The sequence below is a fragment of the Plasmodium fragile genome (genome assembly GCF_000956335.1).
Source record: "Plasmodium fragile strain nilgiri unplaced genomic scaffold supercont1.75, whole genome shotgun sequence".
Classification (NCBI taxonomy): Eukaryota; Apicomplexa; class Aconoidasida; order Haemosporida; family Plasmodiidae; genus Plasmodium; species Plasmodium fragile.
In genome coordinates, this window is record NW_012192655.1 from 86,540 (window position 1) to 100,251 (window position 13,712).

Here is a 13,712-nt window from a genome sequence, read left to right on the forward strand (position 1 = left end):
GGGGCCCAGCGGGGAAGGGGTTACAAAACAAGGTAGAAATGATAACGAGGTGCGGAACGCGTCGGGAGGCTGAAGGAAGAAAAAAACAATATAAACTCAAATATAGGTGGCTATGTTAAAAACGATAGCCCGAAAAAATAACAGCTCTAGCGCATGCGGAGTGAAGAGGATTGTACATATAATTGTAATACTGTAACAATAAAATGGGAAAGTAAAAATATCAAGGGGTCATTTGTTCCATGAGGGGGCTCTTCATGCAGGGGTGGACCGTTTGTTATATAATTGCATTTTGCGCCCGTAACGTGGCACCAGAGGGAGTTAGTGAAAGCCAAAGCACTTCGGCCTTTTCAATATTTTTTTTTTTTTAATACGTAAAAGTATGTCATATAATAATATATTTTGTATGCACAATTTTAACAATTTGCACTAGCGCAAAAATAAATTAGTAAGCAAAATATTTGGTAACTGTTTGGGGATTTTTTAATTATTATAGGGTTACCATTAACATTATCACAAAATGCGAATAGCCATATATTTATACATTATTATGTAAGTACATAATTTGACTGGTCCAATATTTTTTTTATGCCTTTACTGTGGTCCAATTTAGAGAACCGCAAATAATAAATTCATTCACAAAAAGTTTTCTCAGTTGTGGCATTGTGTACATAAATTTGCCAATTTCAGGAGGAACATGTTAAAAAAAAAAAAATTAGCAAGTTACTGGTTAAGTGGACACGGCAACTGCAACAATTTGTAGCAATTGGAAGCAATTCCGATTCGGGATAGCGTCTTTAAAATGCTACATAATATATTTGTACGTAAACATATATGTGTCCATGCACATAAGTTTTTTACATTTTCATGTGTTGTTGCGTGAATGACCACCTCGTCGTGAGCCCACCCTTTAGCGCAGCAAAAATGCGTGTCCCCTGGGAATAGAAGTAAAAGACCGCATGAATAAAGATTGTAAAGACATACATGATTCCCCCCCTATACGTACGTAAAGGAAACGGCGGAACACCCATACCTGCATATACATAAATGTCTGCAAATGTACAAGTATTCATGCTTGTCTCTATTGAGGGGAATATTAAACTGATTCAAATTCTTAAATGTGAATTTTGGTTTATTGTGTTATCAAATAATAAAGCTCTTTTCTGTTTTTTCCTTTTTTCTGCCAAAGTTCGTGTGAGCTGTGAAAATGGTGAGCACATAATCGTGCTACATACACATGCAATAGCAAGGGAATTATACACGTTACACATGTATATGTACAAGTGCATCTGCGCACACAAAAATGCTTGTGCTTAGCACCCAGCACGTGCTCAAGCGATTTGCGAAAAGAGAGAAAAAAAAGAAAACACGGATATGCACTTACTATTAAAACCGTTGACCGCCCGTCATAAATACAGGTAGAAAAGACCTGCGCCCTTTTACGGTTAACATGTATTCCGACGCAAGCGCAAAAGGGAACTTAAAAATATAAATTAACAAGCTTTGGCCAATGTACACGTTGCATTAATAGTGAACATTGGCTCATTAAAAAGGTGAATCAAACTGAACGGCTCTAAAAAAAAAGGAAGCACCGTTGCATCAAAACGAAGGTGCAAAACAAGGATATTACAATGGCACAAAAAAAAGTACACACACAATATATACAATCATGTGCGGGTATAACCACTTTGAACGAATTTAATTTTGTATAACAATGAAAAAATGAGGGCAGAATTTGGTAATGAAGCCGGAGTAGATGCTGCTGCTGGCGAGGAGCACTTTACGGAGGTGAAAGAACCAATCAACTGCACAAACGTGGAACTGCAGTGTACGGTCTCTTCCCAAATTATTCAAAGCCCATAATGGATGCAAGGTACGGTGGGCTAGGCAAAAAGGTCTTCTAAATTTTTTTTTGTTTTATTCTTTTGAGCCTTGAATGTGTTATAGTGTACTTCACTCTTCGTGGATAATTTGACTTGGCCATTCTGCGTCAAATCACTGGTGTTCTTGGTCATATTTATTGTACTGCTGCTTACTCGTTTTATGTTTGCCATTTCGCCAAATTGGCCTTCTCCATTGTAGCTACTTATGCAAGCGGTCTTGTTCTGATGGCCCCAAGGGCAATATTCCGGCCTTGCCTCATTGGTATCGTTCAAATTGTAAAAAAAATCATACTGATTATTCACATTGTCTGCACGATTCAATCCGTTGTTTCCTTTATTACCATCCATATCGTCACGGAAAACATTGACCAAGTTTGCATTTTGGCTATTTTGAGACGTCCCTGTTGCTTTTGCAAAATTACTATTATTATTTTCTATAAATAGGACATTATCATTTCGATGCACCTCCCCAGTATTGTTCATAACGTGTGTATTGTTATTATGTTCTTTATAAAATGGCTTCTCCTCATATCTTTCTTCGCTTGGTGAGGGAACACCCGTTTTGTTATTAGCAGCTGGGTTGTACGAATATACAGAGTAGTTAACTGCGTAATCACCCTTGGCATTGTAATTAGGTCCATTTTTTTTTTCATTATTACTTTGATACATGTATAAACTATTTCCATTCGATGTATTATACGTGTTATTAATTTGTGGGCTGTTACCATTTTCGTGGTTAAATGGATTCATTTGAGTTCTACTGTTGCTACCATGATAGGGGTTGATTTCAGGGTGGTTAAACTTTTCCTTATCGTTGAAATGGTTGTCGTTACTAGTGTGGAGGTTGGATCCACCATAGTGATGGGTGGCACGATTTACTGACAAAGCGTTATTCATCATTGCACTAGAATGACCGTGGTGTAATTCTTCCTCTCCCTTATTAAAGCCATATGCACTTTTTGCAACCATCTCTCCGTTTCCATCTCCTGACGGATGCATAAAAGGTTGGTTACCTGGATAACCTGCACTTGCAAATTTATGTGCGTCACTTTGGATTTCAATCTGCTTGCCATCATTTACGCCATTCGTTATGACGTCTATTTCTCCTTCCTCAATTTGCACATTATTGGGAAGGGTATTATTGGCTTTGGTACTGTTATAAAAGTTTTCGTCATTGGCATTCCCTTTAACATTCTTTTCATCATTTTCATTTTTGGACCACAATTCTGTGTCATTGCCGAAATTGTCACTTAGATTTTTCTTTTTTGTTTTTTTGGTGGAGAAAATATTTTTCCATTTGCTTTTTTTCTTCTCCTTTTCAGTGTCTACGCTATCTTTATTTTTATCATCAGGTGATTCTGTGGGTATATCTTCGTTGTCTTTCCCTGTTGGAAAGTCCCCCTTGGGATTGTCATACGGGCCGATATCGTTGGGTGCTAAATTATGAGGGCCTTCTTCTCTATCGAATATCTGCTCATTATTAAAACTCTGTTCCGCCATACCTTCTACAATATGCCTGGTGTTGTGGACACCTTGGGGAGCTTGCTTAAAGTGGCCATTTGCCTCCCCCCCCGCGTTATGATCCACGAGAACGTTCCAATGCACATCGGTATGCACACCGGTATGATTACCACTTGCCAGGCCGCTCTCCGAATGATGCATAACCATATTCACATTTTTACTTCTTACATCACTCGAACGTTCTTCTCTAACCTCGGCTGACTCTTCCGAATAAGGATTAATCTCCATGGTCATATTGCCCATCAGGTCAATCTTGTTATCAGGTAGAGGGCTATCCACGTGGAAGTTACTCCTATGGGAGGAGTCTCCCTTGGTGCTATTTTTTCCCTTTTGACTCGATGTGCCACCATCAGTAAGGACGGACGCGGGGCCATCGCTACGAATGGACATTGGACCGTCAACGTTATCCCCAATATTGTCGCTCCTTTTAGGGAATTTTCTCGCCTTATCCATGCCTGTCGTCACTTCCTCCTGTAGCTCACCCTCTCCGCCACTCTCAAGCGCCCCACTTAATGATCTACGACTGGCCTCTTCCTCCAACTCTAAATCGTCACTAACGGAGGTGGCCTTCCCCAAAAGGTCGACTTCTCCTAGTGAGCTCTCTGCATCATCCGAAAAATGAGTCTGTCCGACAGTTGCATGCAACTTATCCATCATATCGTCAATGTCGTTTATGTCTGTGTTTATGTTGTTAAGGGCGCTTATTATGCTAGTACTATCGTCCATTTCCTTCTTCTCTTTTATTTTTTTAGCGTTTATTTTTTTCTGGATGATACTTTCGAACAAGCTTATGCATTCATTAATTTTGTCATTAATGGAGAGAGAAGCAACATTATCCACATCAGTGTTCGCCTGTCCATTAACATTTCCATCCCCCTTCGAATGCATCTGACCTATACTTTTTCTTCCCTCGCTAGCTGCATTTATTAATTCCTTAAAATGATCGACAAGGCTATTTTTATACTTGTTAATTGTCTCATTTATTTGTTCATCCAGTTTATGCTTAGTATTGTTGAGAACGTTATCAATGGAAATTTCTTCAGCCATATTTTCATTTTGCATCTTATTATTCTCTATGGTCTGTCGCAACATGAGCAATTCGTCTTTGTATTTTTGCTCTAACTTGTTTGTGATTTCTTGTGTAACTTCGTTCCTGATTTGTTCTCGTAATTCGCTAAGATAATTATCATTTAGCAAATTGGAATTTAAATTGTTCCCACTGACATTGAAGGCTGACTGGGGATCTTCCATTTTGTTATCATCCGGTCTGTCTGGTATAGGGCTTGTTAAGGTGCATTCCGTTTGGACTTGGCAGTCTACTAATTTTTTTTTTTCAAATGGGGGAATCACAGGTTGTTGCATAGTGTTAATACTTGTCGTTTTGTTTAAAACTACTCTTCCCCCTTGTTGCTGTATCATCCTGTGTTCATTATTAACATTGCTCATGCTGCCCATAACGCCCATGTTACTGATGCTGCTAGCGTTGCCGGTATCATTACTTCGAAGCGCCTCCTCCGGTATGGGTCCCCGGGGAAAGGACACGGTAGCACTTTTCGGATTTATCATATGATAACTGTCTTTTATATTCCTGATCTGTTTTTTTAAAATAACATTTTCGTTGTTAAGATGAGAATATTCATATTTTAATTTCATAAATTTTAAATGTAGCATGTCCATTCTTTTTTGGTAACTGTCAATCGAATTGTTACTGGCACATTCTGTTTGCAACCCTTGTACTCTTTCATCATTTCTTTTAGCTTGATCGATTAGTTTTAATATTAATTTATTTTTTTTATCATTTTCATGCGCGCATAAGTATTGTTCCCTATTTTCCTGATGCACTAGATGTTTAAGTAAATCTAGGGATTGCTCGACGATCTGCGAATTGGGCTGCGTTTTGAAGCTATCATTAGATTCGAGGATGGATGTTTTGTTCAGTTTTTTTTTGTTATTGGTGTAAAAAGAAATGTTCGACATTCTATCATCAAAATTTCTCGATATGTTAGATGTCCTATTCACTTTTGGAGCAAATATATTTATGGACTGTGATCTGGGCGAATATATTCTGTGGGTAGATGTGTGGTTTCTTGTAGACCTGGCCTCGTTTGCTATTTTATTCATGTACATGCTATACTGCGGGTCGTAAGCTTTGTTACTGTAGTGGATTTCTGATCTTCCATCTGCGTCACAGTTGGAGTATGCGTAGCCGTTGTTATTTTCAAGTAGAAAATTGCTACTGCCCGGGTCATTTGGCATTCTTCCGTTATGGCCTACGTTGTGACTTCCGATGTGGTGACTGCCGGGATGATGGCTGCCGACGTGGTTATCGCCGACGTTGTTACCCCCAACATTGTTGTCGCTGACATTGTTGCTGTTAACAGTGTTGTCGCTAACATTATTGTTGTTTGCCTTATGGATGACTTCAGATTTCGTGCTCCTTATATTGGGTTTGCTTAAAAAGAAATTCATCTTTGAACTTTGTTTTTTTTAACTCGCTCAGAGGCATAAAAATAGGGGAGCGAGCGCACATACAAAAATATATTACACCGTATAACGGTTTGTATTTATGCGGGAAAAAAGCTGAATTGGGGGTTAATTAGCGCGCTAAAGAACTCATTTTCCCTTATCTTCGCTAAACTCAAATATTTTTACTCTGAACACGAAAAAAAAGAGAAATCAAACAGCGCATTAAAAATGGAAAATATATAATATGCCCATGTAAATAAACGCATATGTATGCATAATATATATATCATACAAATTTAGAGGTAAAAAATGTTTTCGGAAATTATTTTCCTTAACTTTGGAAAAAAAAAAAAAAAAAAAAAAAAAATACATGCGCCAAGAAAAAAAAAAAATGTTCATTCGTTAAATATGTATTATTTTGCTGCACATAAAAAAACGCATTTACGCGCTTGTATAAAAAAAATACGCATATTGGGGTATAAAAAGTATTTACGCAAATTACAAACAAATCACTTTTTTGAATTTGGTTAGTACCTTTACAATTACAGAGGCCGAATTTTATTTTTCCCCCGTCATCATTATTGTCCGGGATGGAACGAGGGAAACAGGCGCAATGTGGAAAAGAGCGAGCACGTATACATACACAAATAATGTGTTACGTGCATTCGTATATTCTCATATGTAGGAAAAAATTCCCCTAGCATTGTTGGAAAACATGCGCGAGCCCACTTATGCATTTTTGCAAACCATAATGATATGCATATATACGTATGTGCACAAAGCTCGATGTCGAGGATGGGTCTTGAGAATTAAGAAAAGGCCAAAAGAATGACCACCTGAAACGTATACAATGTTGTGCGTTCACACCTACCATAAGCACACGGTAGTGTTTAAATTAATGATCAGTTAATGCCTTTGCCATCCTGGTGAAACCAATTCAGTGTGATAAAAAAATGAAAGTGGTCCATAGACATTTCATTTTCTTTTGTTAAAAATTCGTAAGGATAAGTGTTTGTACACGGTTAACGAATGGCAACAATAAAAGAAAGGATGTTCCGTTCGAAATTATAACATAACTCAGCTTTCCCTCGTTCTCCAATAGAAATGATATCCAGAAGGGGATTCATTTGTTAATGAAACATGCTCATTGTCTGTTCTTTTGAGGGAAAAGTTTTCTAGCGTATCACTATGCACAGCAACGTGATTTTTACACATTCCACGCTGTGACGCTTATTTTTTTATCTTTCCAAATGGTTATAAGGAGGACAAAAGGTTCTGATCGGAACTTGAATGAAACGAGAATGGGCATTAACGTGTGGCTAAAATTGTGAGCTGAGCCCTCTATAAAAATGTACCGCCAAATTTTAATCCTGTCTGGCAATAAAATGAAAGGATGCGCGATAGGCAGCTCACTAATAGGTAAAAAAAAAAAACTTATTAAAAAACAGGTTTTCTTTTAGACCCCCTACACGCGTCCTATTTCTACCGCAGTATAAAAAACTAAAAATGAATACACGTTCCCATGTGCAACGGTAAAAAGATGGATAACTTTGTTTTCCTCAGCGTCTTAAACACTAAAATGTTTGTCTACGCGATTTTTTTTCTTTTTTTTTTTTAATTTGCGCAAGTATCATTCTTACCTTGCTTGACAATATTAACTTAAAAATAGGAGTAAAAAAGGCCGTTCACTGTTAACACATTCTAAGCTAACATTATATTTTAAGCAAAATAAAAATAAGGCGGCTCGTGGGGGAAAAGCTACACATTAAATATAAATGTGTCCACAATGCTTTAACCCTTTGAGTATTTTTGCCAAATTAGCAAAAAAAAAAAAAAAAAAGAAAATACGCTCTTTCCTGCTGCGCTCGCCGAATTTGCTCTTCTTGTAATCACGTCACCCCGGCAAAATGAGCAATTACATGAAACCAAGGGTGCGAAGCAGGTTTGGCGAAAATGACAAAAATGACGAAAATGTTCTAATTGATGAAAAGAGTAAAAATATTAGCCGTAGAAATAGGAAGGTTGCAGACATCTATTATACAAACAAAAAGTTAAATGAAAAGTTAAAAGGGAAATCGAGTATACTTACCGGCAGTGGGGGAAAAACGCAGCTGTCTAGTAAGGAGGGTACTTCCGTAAAACATATAGGTGGCCATACTTCCCAGAAAGAAGAACGAAAAAAGGCTGAAAATGAGAACAACACCAAGGAAGGAACGATGAATGAGTCCGCAAAGGCAGAAGGAGCAACCAAAGAAATTGATAAGTTAGAACAAAAGAAGAAAGAAATTAAAGAATTGGCCAACCTGTGCCTGGAAAAGAACTTATCAGTTAACAGTGAAAATATCCAAATTGTCAGAAAATTAAAAGAAAAAAGAATGCTAGAAGAGCAAATAAATAAAAATGAAAACATCAAAAATTTACAAGAAAAGAGAAGAATCTTGGAAGAAATAGAATATCACGAATGGGCAGACAGGGAAAAAAGAATAAAAGAATTACAAGAAAAAAAAATGAAATTGTTAAAAAAAGTAATGATACAAAGAGACACAGAAAAAGCAGATAAAATATTTTACGAGGTCGAAAAAATTGTTCAAAATAGAGATAAGAATAAAGATAAAATTATCGAAAATTTTGAAAAGGAAAAAGCAAGAGATATGAGAAATTTATTTGTAGAAAGGAAAAATAATATGAAAACAATTTTTAATGAAAAAAAGGACATAGTCGATCATATGAATGATCACACTTCAAACTACAACTTAGAACTGGAAAGAAATGGAACTGTTCCAAAAAAAATAAACGAAAAGACGTCAAACAAAATTGACAACCTCCTCAACTTGAATGACCTCAACGACTTGAACATCGATTTGGATAAATCATACACACAGGGGGAAAAGAAGTACGACAAGTCCTCTAAATATGAAGAGAAAAAGAATAAGCAAATCATTGACACATTTTACAGATATTTAAATAAAGAGGAAAGCAAATACACATCAGACGAATACGTGTTGGGAGAATCCATCAAGACGCAAAAAAAACCACAGTGCATGAAAATTAACTTCCCCTCGATAGAGGTCAAGTCCAGTCAACAAGACATATTCGAAAAAAATATTTTGCAGTTACAAAATGTGCTTAGGGGAAAAGCTATAAAAATGTTAATGAATGATGGAAAAGAATCTTACAGCGATTTAATTGAAGAATTAAAAGCGTACGAAAAAATAGATCAAATTAGTGCAAAGGAAAAAGATCTATTCGAAAAGGAAAATTTTGAAGAAATAAAAGTTGATTCTTACTTAGAAAATGTGCAAGGCAAATACATATCTGAATTGCTAGATTCTTTATCCAACGAATTGGAGAAATATGAAGAAGAAAGGAAAATAGCCGTGCTCGTCAAATATGCAGAAAGGGAAAGAAGATTAAAGGAATGCAAAGAAAAGGGAAAAAGACAAGCTGAGTTTCTATTGAGAGAAAAGGAAGATTATATATTCAATGAAATTATGGGACTAAATAATCAAACCGTTGATTCTTACTTGGAGGACATTTTAAGTAAAGCAATCAATGACGCATCCAAGGAAGAAGCTCTGATAAGGACCAAAAAAAAAGCTGAACAACTCAACCAAATTTACAACTCATTAGATAATAATAGCGATGAAAATAACAAACTCATAGTCAAAGATCTGGTCGGTAATTTTATCATTCCTTATGTAGATAAACAGAGGGGATTACAGTTTGACTTGTTAGAACAGAAGAAAAATAACTGCGTGTCGAATTTTGCAACACAGCACGTGTTTTCCAAAATTAATGAAGCTTTCTAAAAAGGGGGGGAAAAAAAAAATAAAATAAACGCAAATTTTGCAACAAACGCGGGATAGAATAATCATCATAGTGATTCATATTTTGGCTATTCACCTATGGATGGGCTTTCCATCCCATTTTGGCTCTCTTGCGTACAACATAGCGCAATGAGAAAAAAGTACATACATGAATACATATATCGTGCTCTATTTGAACTATCTATGATGCAAGGATAATTAATTAGGGAGAAAAGTCAAGCTAGACGAATGCGTAGACTGAATATTCTATACGCGAATAAATGACACACCATGCATCCAACTAATTTGCGTTGCCCCTCGGGGACTCATTAAACCACACAGATTGCTTATGTACAAAACTTGGCTATTTACGTGAGGAATGACACGTGTATCTGTTACATACGTTGGAGTAAAATCGGTGTCACCATTAAGGAGTCGTCATTCCTCAGGGGAGGAATTACCGAACGTACACTAATACATCCTTATACCATTTTTTTTAAGAACAATTAAGAGAGGGACCATTCAAATGTGTGGGCTTTTTTAGCATGGTCTTAGACTTTGCTAAACCTTCCGTTTTTTCATCTTTAAAAATTAATTTTTTTTTTTTTATCAACATGAATAACGATAAAATGTTTGTAGTACAAGTGCGTATTTCACGTCATTGTTCCTTTTTATAAAATATACATTTGTCTAAAGAACGCGTAAGGACATTCCACATGCTGTCAAATTCGAAAGATAAAGAAAACTTTTTTTTTTTTTTTTTTGCCGCTCACTTGCTGGGCTCTGAAGAGGGTCATTATGAAGTGCATGACTGGAGAGAGCTCGGTTCGTTTAAAGATACGTCCCTTTATGAACAAACCAAAAGAATGTGCCTCCCAAATAGTGAAACACTCGCTCGATACAGAAATTAAACTGTGCTAGAATGAGTTAAACTAAATTTGAAAAATTTGCGTGAGCATTTTTCCCTGTATCGTTAAATGCACTTGGTCGAATTGAAAAAAAGGGACAACTCGAGGTGACAAGCCCGCAATGAACGTTAAAGCACGGCTGAGTAACCCCTTGGCATGAAAACGTTTTTGCGCCCGTCAAAATTGCGAAATTTTAATTGCACACACATTTGGTTTACGAAGTTCGCAAGTTGTTCATTTGAGCAATGCGGGCACATCGCACCGTGTGTGCTCCCGGGTTTCACAGTGTGTAAAGTGGGTGCTCAAAAGGATGCACACATGCACACGTACATGTGCAAATATATATGTATCTGTATATATAGGTCCATACGCGCAGTGCTGCAAAACGAGTGACCATCTGCATGCGCATGAGGGAGCTCACGCGCTGTAATGTTACCCTGCATGTAATGATGCGAGAAGAAATACAAAGCAAATACACAACCTAGCCCCCAAATGGGGACACACAAGCTTTCCTACTATTGCATAGCTTTAAGGAAACACCAATTGTTGTATTAAATGGAGATTTACGCAATTCTTTTTTTTCTTTTTTTTTTTTGTTTTCCACTGGTTAATCCCAACTCACATATGTGTACAAGTGAGGTATGCTCGTGTTAACGCCTTAAATTGTGACCTCGTGTGGACATGGTTATTCTGTTTTTTCGTCCATGTGCACACATTTTATGCGCAAAAAAAAGGGTAAATCTTCGTGTTGCTTAATTTGTAAAAATGCAACACATGATGCATATCAACCTTTTTTATTTTTTTTCGACTTTCTCAATTTAATCGTTTAAACACGAGTAGCAGAATGAATTGCTAAAATTACAAAAGGAAAAAACGGAAAAATAAGAGATTTGGTGAAAATAAGAAAATAGCAATACGTGAATCGTATGAAAAAAAAAAAAACAAGTGCGCAATTATCATGTTCCAAGGGACAACTGGTGCAAAACGATTTAATTAAGAACATACTTTTTCTCGCTCTGTATTTTTTTTTTTTTTTTTTGTGATCAACTTGGGACAAAATGAGCATAATCGCACAGCATGTATACACATGCAGTATTTATAGTACCCCATGAGGTTATAGCGCAGTTCAGCACATTACTCTGTAATGTCGCAAGGCAAAACGCATGGTTGCAAAAACTGATCACATTTTTTGCCTTGAACATTCCAAATTGTCAACGAGCACACAAAATGGCAAAATAAGTCTGCTTTTTGGACGAACCAGATTTTCCCCAGAGGTAGTTGCGCGGCAGCGTACCCGTTTGAGCAACTCATAATTGCACTATATCACATATCTCGTACTTTTTTGTGCGAATGTTAATATGCGTATATATAATTCCACCTTACACCGTCACGTACACATGTCACAGAGATGAACAGAAAAACGTGCATTTCGAATATATAGTCACCGGCAACGCATGTTTACGCGCAACTGCTAAGAGGTTCGGGTTTCTTCCTGATTTTTCAGTTTATGAAGACAGTGTGAATTTTACCAAAAATAAAATGTGAACATGTCATGTGACAACCAAGCGTGTATAAATAATTGAACGATAATTTACACTATTGTACTAAATCCGGTTGCTGCGCAAATTTTACTTTTAACCTCCGCGCATAGCGCAAATGTATAAATATACATATACGCACATATATTTGAATATGGGTAAATATATATGTATATATATGCATTATATATTTATTTTTATATTTACGCTCATCATTATTGTATAAAAAAGTTATACTTGCGTTACTTGCAGTACGCCTCTTTTGTGCTTTCGGATATTTCACTTATATATAATTGTTTTTTTCCTGTCACGGTTTAGTATGAAATAAAATCTTAAATTTTTAACTTTTTTTTTTGTTCTTGCATGAAAAAAAATTTCTTATTGCAGAAAAAATTGTGCTGTGTTTGTATATAAGTAAAACTTATATATTTACATGTTCGCATATTTTTATACATTTATTATTATATACGGTTTATGTGTTCCCCTTTTGCCAATTTTTTGTTTGTTTTTTTTTTTTTTTTGCATTGTAAAAGAATGTACTTTATTGTACGGGTACATATTGCATTTATAATGTAACACGCTTAACAAAAAACCTTACGGTACATTTATGTTACATTAAATTTTTCGTTGGTACGAAATAAGTAGTTATCAATTAAAGTTTCTTTTTTACCTATTTTCTTTTTCTTTTTTTTCTTTTATTTATTTTTCGTTTTCTTTTTTTCCCGCTTTCACGTTTACCCATTTTTGTTAAAAAACAAACGATTGCATTTGTATAATATCAATTCTTCATCCCATTTTGAATAAAAAGTTGAGATAAAATTTAATTGAAATAATATATTACAAAAAAATAATTCTGCGGAAATAACAGGAATTATCCCTTTTTTTTTTTTTTAAATAAAGTTAACTAACCAAAGAACATTTCTTTTTTCTGTATAAAATAACAACAAAATGTCAGGAAAAGGACCAGCTCAAAAATCTCAAGCTGCAAAGAAAACTGCAGGAAAAACTTTGGGACCAAGGCATAAGAGAAAAAGAAGAACAGAGTCATTTTCACTTTACATTTTTAAAGTTTTAAAACAAGTGCATCCAGAAACTGGTGTGACCAAAAAAAGCATGAATATTATGAATTCCTTCATTAATGATATATTTGACAGATTAGTTACCGAAGCAACTAGACTAATTCGTTATAATAAAAAGAGAACCTTGTCATCACGTGAAATTCAAACTGCCGTTAGGTTACTTTTACCTGGAGAATTGTCAAAACACGCCGTCTCTGAAGGAACCAAAGCCGTAACAAAGTACACCACCAGTGGTGCATAGACATAATGCGGCAATTGTTTTTCAAATACTGTGGGAAGTACAAACGTATATATATCCCGCACCCCTCTCACTACTTATTGTAGTTACGGGTCCACATGTATAGCTGCATACGCACGCCTTTATTAAATACCCCCGTATGAAAAGTTTTATGACATTATAAAAAATGGATATTATCAACGGGACGCACTACTCTACTTATGCATTAATAATAAAAAAAGAACAGAAAAAAAACTAAAAAAAGGAAAAAAAAAAAAAAAAAAAAAAAAAAAAAAA

General features: G+C 35.8%; 3 protein-coding genes across 3 annotated transcripts; 2 read left to right on the forward strand and 1 right to left on the reverse strand.

Annotated features, from left to right (window-relative positions):
• Window positions 1-1,880: 1,880 nt before the first annotated feature.
• On the reverse strand, window positions 1,881-5,870 carry AK88_04779 (uncharacterized protein; the record flags this gene model as incomplete). The annotated part of the gene is made up of 1 exon (XM_012482384.1): window positions 1,881-5,870. One exon carries the CDS (start codon window positions 5,868-5,870, stop codon window positions 1,881-1,883), a length of 3,990 nt encoding a protein of 1,329 aa, XP_012337807.1.
• A 1,904-nt stretch (window positions 5,871-7,774) lies between these two features.
• Window positions 7,775-9,676, forward strand: AK88_04780 (uncharacterized protein; the record flags this gene model as incomplete). The annotated part of the gene is made up of 1 exon (XM_012482385.1): window positions 7,775-9,676. The coding sequence occupies one exon, from the start codon at window positions 7,775-7,777 to the stop codon at window positions 9,674-9,676; it is 1,902 nt and encodes a 633-aa protein (XP_012337808.1).
• Window positions 9,677-13,067: 3,391 nt separating this feature from the next.
• Window positions 13,068-13,439, forward strand: AK88_04781 (uncharacterized protein; the record flags this gene model as incomplete). Its single annotated transcript, XM_012482386.1, has 1 exon — window positions 13,068-13,439. One exon carries the CDS (start codon window positions 13,068-13,070, stop codon window positions 13,437-13,439), a length of 372 nt encoding a protein of 123 aa, XP_012337809.1.
• Window positions 13,440-13,712: the final 273 nt, after the last annotated feature.